This window comes from Zalophus californianus, chromosome 3, assembly GCF_009762305.2.
Source record: "Zalophus californianus isolate mZalCal1 chromosome 3, mZalCal1.pri.v2, whole genome shotgun sequence".
Lineage (NCBI taxonomy): Eukaryota > Metazoa > Chordata > Mammalia > Carnivora > Otariidae > Zalophus > Zalophus californianus.
The window spans coordinates 159,855,181-159,863,122 of NC_045597.1; the positions used below are offsets into that span (position 1 = coordinate 159,855,181).

Consider the following 7,942-nt stretch of genomic DNA (forward strand, 5'->3'; position numbering starts at 1 on the left):
TGACTTTATTCCTGAGATATTTTCACTGGGTATAGGATTCTGGGTTGACAGTTCCTTTCAACACTTGAAAAACATTTATTTCCTTCTGACCTCCACGTTTCCGGGAAATTTGAAATTTGCTGTCATTTCCATTGTTTTTCTCCTATAGGTGAAGTGTGTTGATGTCAAATGAACAAACCTTTTAGAATCTCTAGAAGTAAGAGAGTTTTATTTGAGCCCAAGTCAGGACTGCTGTGGGGGATACACAAACTTCGCAAAGAAGAGAGTGCTCCTGCAAAGGAACATTTGGTGTAGGGTTATATACTTTTTTTTTTACATTAAAAAGTTACAGGGACGTGGCGAGGCTGGGCCAGCCTGGGTATCGGGCCTGGGGCGCTCTGCTTGGCCGCTCGGTGGGCCAGCCCTCCGCACCCGCCGTCAAGCCTTTCCAGTTTGGGGCGGGTCCGGAGAATGGAGATGGAGTAGTCTCTTGAGGCAAGCTTCTCGTCCAGCGGTGCGGTGTCAGGGGCTTCAGTATTTCTGCCTCCGGCTCGCTCCCGTATCTTCAAGATAATCGTGATCGGTGACTCCAACGTGGGCAAGACGTGCCTAACTTACCGCTTCTGCACCGGCCGTTTCCCGGAACGCACCGAGGCTACTATCGGGGTGGATTTCCGAGAACGTGCGGTGGAGATAGATGGGGAGCGCATCAAGATGCAGTTATGGGACACAGCAGGACAAGAACGATTTAGAAAGAGCATGGTACAGCATTATTACAGAAATGTCCATGCTGTTGTCTTCGTGTATGATATGACTAATATGGCTAGTTTTCATAGCCTGCCATCTTGGATAGAAGAATGCAGACATTTGCTAGCCAGTGACATACCACAGATTCTAGTTGGAAATAAATGTGACTTGAGAAGTGCCATTCAAGTACCTACAGACTTGGCACAAACATTTGCTGACACACACAGTATGCCTTTGTTTGAAACCTCTGCGAAAAACCCCAATGATAATGACCACATGGAAGCTATATTTATGACCTTGGCTCATAAACTTAAGAGCCACAAACCATTAATGCTTAGTCAACCCCCTGATAACGGAATTATTCTGAAGCCCGAACCAAACCCTGCAATGACATGCTGGTGCTAAGTAACAGTCTTTATTATACTATCTAATTTTACCTAAGAAATGCTTTTGAAGTATGACACTGATAAGTCATAAGATTTAATCTCAAATATAATGGATCATCCTGACATTTTACTATTTATCATTGTCATGCTAATTTTTGTATTTTGTATCTACTTAATTACATTTGTCATTGTGACAACACAGGGCAAAAGTTGGTTTTCACGTGTGGTTGAAAATGAAGTAAAGGTAGGATGAATTAGACCATCTTCCCATTGAGAGCCCAGTGAAGGAGGCTTCAAATGAGAGCATGATGGTATTTTAGGAGTAAATGACTGTTCAATCCTGTGTTCTGGGATTGAAAAAAAAAATTAAGGCTTTAGGACATACTTACTAGGTATGTTCTTTGGGAAGTATTCTCAATAGGACAAAACTGGTATTTGCCTCTCACTGGAGTTCTGTCTTTGTATTATTGATGTATTTAATTGCATTATTATTGGTACATTTGAGAGCCAAGACTGTATTTAGTTCCAGTGTGGGGAGAAGGCATAGAATATTTTCTGGTTCTCAGTGCATAAAGAATGACTTCCAGTGATTCCAGATGCTTGATATTTCTAATCAATATATCAATCAGATCTACAGAAGTCATTGTTATTTTTAGAAAAATAATTTGAATTGTTTTCTTACTAAATTCTATTAGAATATGCAAAAGCAAGTCTGACTTTAATGTAAATGAAGAGATATAATAAGGTGCTTTATATTTTATTTTGATATCTTTACTGAAAAACCACTTGAAAGCATTGGAGGAGTTGTAACTTGGGGGGAAATAGGTAAATGTGGTTCCTGGCTACCACAGGAGACCTGTTCTCTTAGCTTTTAGTAATTTCAAGCTGTGTATCTGGCATAGTATCTCTTGCTCTCCCCCACAGTCAGTCAATTTAATGACTAAAGGTTGAATTAACAAATCAACTTCTATTTGGATTGTAGCTCTGAAGGCATACCTCTAATTCCTAGGAGTCTACATATATTTCTGTAATAATATTGTGTTACAGTGTTTCAGTTTTTAAAATCTTTAAATTTTATGGTCACAACAAGCTATTCCTCCTCAGTATGAAAAATAAAGTAGATATTGAGAAATACCTTGTCTCTCTCCCTCAGTGGTGTAAAGAATAGTTCAAGAAATTTCTTACCCTAAGTATGTTTATTTTAAATTTAAGACTTTGCACGTAGAAAATAGTAAGTTTGCATACAAAGCTATTACATGAATGGAACATAAGCCATGAACTTTAACTGAAGGGTGCACATTCATTAGTTCTGATAGATTGCTGTCCTTGATATTTTAGAGGTAATTAAGCCAAAAGATGATTATACTCATAATATTTTCAGAATGTAGGAAATCAAATATGTAATCTAATCTAGTTTAGGAGTTTTGTTTAATCATCATGGTGATCCTAATTGGATAATTTAATTATAAAAACAAGGTAATGCTATTAAATGAACTGAAAGAAATAATTATAGGAAATAATTATTCAGTTTTAAATATTAGAGCTTAAGGAAAAACAAGTTGGCTTTATCTGTGTTTAGGGAGATTAATCCAATTTTCCTATCATGCTAGAATTAAAAATGGTTAGAATTTAAATTGCTGATTTGTAACTATTTTGTAGTAAAACAATGACAACTGTGCTAATTGTGGTGGGTGTAACAGTTTTTTAAAGAAGGGAATCTGTTTGTTGCTTTTAAAACATTTTCTAAAGTGTGGGAAGAAAGTTTACAAAACTTCCAAGCACATTTATGTTTTTAAGTGCTGTTAAAATGGTTTAAAAAATAATTTAACTGTTTCTTTTTATAAGAACGTAATGTAGGTATCCTTTACAGTTCTGTGAAAGAACTTATTTTTTCACTTTAATATTTATTAATTTTAAAATATTTGTATCTCATTTGCAATGATTTACTGTTTTAATTTTTTTCTACATAGGTTTTTATTTTTTAAAGAGCATACTTATCAGTTGAATGGGGATAAAAATTTTAGATATTTTCCAGAATATTTATAAAACACTTCCTTGTTGAGAAACCACTTCCAGAATGGTGGTTATCAAACAAATAATTATAAATTTTTAAAGCACAAGTCACAACATTTTGTAACTCCTGTGTGAATTTATTTTAATTGTGATCCTTAATTGAAAACATCAGGTATCTTTTGGGAAAGTCTTAATTTGAGATCAACCTAAGGGAGCTAATCCAGAATCTAATGTAGTTAGCTATTAATGACAATGCTTTATTGACATATATTGCTAATATGTTTCCTCATGGAATCTAAAGTTAAATGATTTCGTTGTGGAATAGTGTCATTGTAACATTTCTTTATGAAGTTCAATAAACCAGCTTTGCCATAAAAAAAAGTTACAAATTATTTGACAAAGGACATTTCAGAAAGTTGCAGACCTTACGTTTCTAGTATATGCAGGGCTGTATGACTATGGGAATCAGGGAAGTTTCTTTCTTTTTCTTTTTGTGTTCAGAATGCTCCTTTTTGGTTATTTTAACAAAGGAGATGTAATAATGTGTGCTTGGAGCAAGACCCCATGCTTTGAGGTTTTGTCGAGTTACTTTGACTTTGGGAGCCCAGCAGCAAGGCCCACAAACATTAAAAGTTGAAAATTTCCTTTATCAGGTGTCAGTTCTTTCTGGATGCTGTCAAGATTTTTCCTTTGTCTTCAGTTTCCACAAGTTTAACTATGATGTAAATTGGCATAGATTCTTTTTATTTTATCCTGTTTGGGGTTCATTCAGATTCTTGAGTCTATAGGTTATGCCTCTTGAAATTTGGGAAATTTTTAGCCATTATTTTTTTTTTAAAGATTTTATTTATTTATTTGAGAGAGAGAGAATGAGAGATAGAGAGCACGAGAGGGAAGAGGGTCAGAGGGAGAAGCAGACTCCCCGCTAAGCAGGGAGCCAGATGTGGGACTCGATCCCGGGATTCCAGGATCATGACCTGAGCCAAAGGCAGTCGCTCAACCAACCGAGCCACCCAGGCACCCTAGCCATTATTTCTTTAAGTACTTTTCAGCCCTACTCTCTTTCTCCTCTCCTCCCAAACTCTAATGACACAAATGTTAGATCTTTTGTGAAAGTCTCACAATCCCCTATGGCTGTTTATTTTTTTAATATTTTTTCAGTCTATTTTCTCTTTGTTGTTCAGATTGGGTAATTTCTACTACTTTATCTCCAAGTTCACTGACTCTTTCCTCTATTTCCTACACTGCTTTTGAGCCTACCCACTACGATTTTTATGTAGGTTTTTTTTTTTTAATCTTCTATTGCATTGTTGAAACTTTATCTCTTTGTTGATGCTTTCTATTTTTAAATTTTTTTTTAAGATTTTATTTATTTATTTGAGAGGGAGAGAATGAGAGACAGAGAACACAAGAGGGAAGAGGGTCAGAGGGAGAAGCAGACTTCCTGCTGAGCAGGGAGCCCGATGTGGGACTCGATCCCGGGACTCCAGGATCATGACCTGAGCTGAAGGCAGTCGCTTAACCAACTGAGCCACCCAGGCGCCCCTATTTTTAAATTTTTTTTCAAGTGTGTTTGTAATTGCTTGGTGCAGCATTTTTATCATTGCTGCTTTAAAATCTTCACCAGAGAATTCTAACACCTCTGACATTTCACTGTTGGTATCTATTATTTGTCTTTTTTCATTCAGTTTGAGATTTACCTCATTCTTGGTATGGCAAGTGGTTTTCAAACGAAACCTGGAATTTTTCATATTATATGATTCTGTATCTTATTTAAACCCTTGGTTTTAAATGTTGTCTGATGCCCCTCCAGCAGGGTAGAAGGGTTGTTACCCTGTTACTGCCACGTAGTGGTAGAAATCCAGATTCCCTGCTTGGCCTGCTCTAACAATCAATGGGAGGGAAGAACTCCTCATTACTACTGGGTATAGACAGATGTTCCAGCTCTCCACATGGTCTGTAATGACACTGTGGTAGGTTTGGCCTCATTACTGCTGGGCAATGGTGAAAGTCCTCCATATGGTTTCCACTGACAATGTGGGGAAAGGAGAAGGCTTGTTACTGGTGATGGAGATGAAAGTCCAGGCTCTCTGATACCACCCAAGCAGGGTGGTATGGGCTTCTCTGATACCACCCAAGCAGGGGTGTCGAGGCACCCCTTCAACCTGAGGGTAGAAGTCTAGGCTCCCCACTCAGCCTTTGCTTCTTGGGTGGCCCACAACTTTTTCTGAGATACTCTGCTGGAGGAGAGCCATTATTTTCTCAAAGTTTTTAATCTTGCCAGGCTTCCCCTTCCCTCCTGCTTTGTCTAGCAACAAAAACCTTTTCTTGAAACTTTTGTTGTTTATGCCTATCAGAGTTTCTGAGTTGCTGGATTCTTTAACTGTAATTCTGTAATATATGAGGTAAAAAGAAAATCTGGTGTATTTACTATCTTGTTATTCCTTGAGTCACAAGGTCCCTAGCCTGTCTGCTTCTTTTTTTTATCTTTCAGAGTCATCTTATATTTGATAGATAATGGCTTAGCCAAGTTTTCTTCACCTTTTATTTTATTCCCTTTGTGCTTAAGTTCAAATATCTCTGAATCCTTATATACCTAGAGTAGAATCTGGGTATGGTTGTTTTAAAATATGTCCACGAGACTTCATGATGTATCACAAAGCTGTAATCATCAACACAATATGATGCTGGCACAAAAACAGACACATATGTCAGTGGAACAGAATAGAGGACCCAGAAACGGACCTTCAACTCTATGGTCAACTAATCTTCAACAAAGCAGGAAAGAATACCCAATGGAAAAAAGACAGTCTCTTCAACAAAGAGTGTTGGGAAAATTAGACAGCCATAGGCAGAAGAATGAAACTGGACCACTTGCTGACACCATACACAAAAACAAACTCAAAATGGATGAAATACCTAAATGTGAGACAGGAATCCATCAAAATCCTAGAGGGAAAGAAGGCAGCAATCTCTTTGACCTCTGCCGCAGCTACTTCTTCCTAGACATGCCTCCAAGGGCAAGAGAAACAAAAGCAAAAATGAACTATTGGGACTTCATCAAGATAAAAAGCTTTTGCACAACAAAGGAAACAGTCAACAAAACTAAAAGGTAACCTACAGAATGGGAGAAGATAGTTGCAAATGTCTTATCAAATAAAGGACCAGTAGCCAAAATCTATAAAGAACATATCAAATTCTACACCTGGGGTGCCTGGGTGGCTCAGTTGGTTAGGTGTCTGCCTTTGGCTCAGTCATGATCCCAGGGAACTGGGATTGAGTCCCATGGTTGACTCCCTGCTCAGCAGGGAGTCTGTTTCTCTCTTCCTTTGCCCCTCCCCCCAGGCTCATGCACGCCCTCTCTCTTTCTCAAATAAAAAATTAAAAAAAAAAAACAACAAAACCCAAAACAAAAAACTCAACACCCAAAAAACAAAAAATCCAGTCAAGAAATGGGCAGAAGACATGAACAGACATTTCTGCAAAGAAGACGTACAAATGGCCAACAGACACATGAAAAAATGCTCAACATCACTCAGCATCAGGGAAATACAAATCAAAACCACAATAAGATACCATCTCACACCAGTCAGATGGCTCAATTACCAACTCAGGAAACAACAGATGTTGGTGAGGATGTGGAGAAAGGGGAACCCTCTTACACTGTTGGTGGGAATGCAAACTAGTGCAGCCCCTCTGGAAAACAGCATGGAGGTTCTTCAAAAAGTTAAAAATAGAACTACCCTACAATCCAGCAATTGCACTACTAGGTATTTATCCAACGGACAAAAACATAGTGATTTGAAGGGGCACATACACCCCAATGTTTATAACAGCAATGTCCACAACAGCCAAACTATTGAAAGAGCCCAGATGTCCATTGACAGATGAATGGATAAAGATGTGGTATATATACAATAGAATATTACTCAGCCATCAAAAAGAATGAATTCTTTCCACTTGCAAGGACATGGATGGAACTAGAGGGTATTATGATAAGTGAAATAAGTCAGAGAAAGACAAATACTGTATAATTTCACTAATATTTGGAATTTTAGAAACAAAACAGATGAACACAGGGTAAGGGAAGGGAAAATAAAATAAGATGAAAACAGAGAGGGAGCCAAACCATAACTCTTAACTCCAGAAAACTGAGGGTTGCTGGAGGAGAGGTTGGGGGGCATGGGGTAACTGGGTGATGGGCATTAAGGAGGGCATGTGATATAATGAGCAGTGGGTGTTATATGCAACTGATGAATCACTGGATTCTACCCTAAAACTAATAATACAGTATATGTTACCTAAATTGAATTTTTTAAAAAATTAAATAAATAAATAAAATATGTCCACAAGAGTTTTGACACTCTTCCCTTTGAGAAATTAGAGCCTAATTCTCCTTCCCTTAATTGTGGGCTAGACTTAGTAGTTTTTAACTAGTCTCCCTCCTCCCCAGCTCTATGCAATCACTAATCTAATTCTGTGCTATAGATGTACTATTTCCAGACACCTCATATAAATGGACTCATACAATATTTGGTCTTTTGTAACTGGCGTTTGCCACTTAGCATAATGTTTTCAAGTTTAATCGATGTTGTAGCATGTATCAGCACTTCATTCCTTTTTATTACTGAATAGTATTTCATTGTATGGATATATCATGTTTTTTATTCATTTATCAGTTAATGGACATTTTGGTGTTTCCATTTTTTGGCTGTTATGAGTAATGCTACTATGAACATTTGTAAACAAGTTGCTATGAGGATATATTTTCATTTCTCTAGAGGATACCTAGGAGTGAAATTTCTGGGTCACAAGGC

At 37.5% G+C, this 7,942-nt stretch overlaps 1 protein-coding gene across 1 annotated transcript; it reads left to right on the plus strand.

Moving 5' to 3' along the window:
- Nucleotides 1-456: 456 nt before the first annotated feature.
- LOC113919265 (ras-related protein Rab-33B-like) lies at nucleotides 457-1,131 on the plus strand. The gene is given in 1 exon segment (XM_035726477.1): nucleotides 457-1,131. A coding segment is annotated over 1 exon segment (675 nt).
- Nucleotides 1,132-7,942: the final 6,811 nt, after the last annotated feature.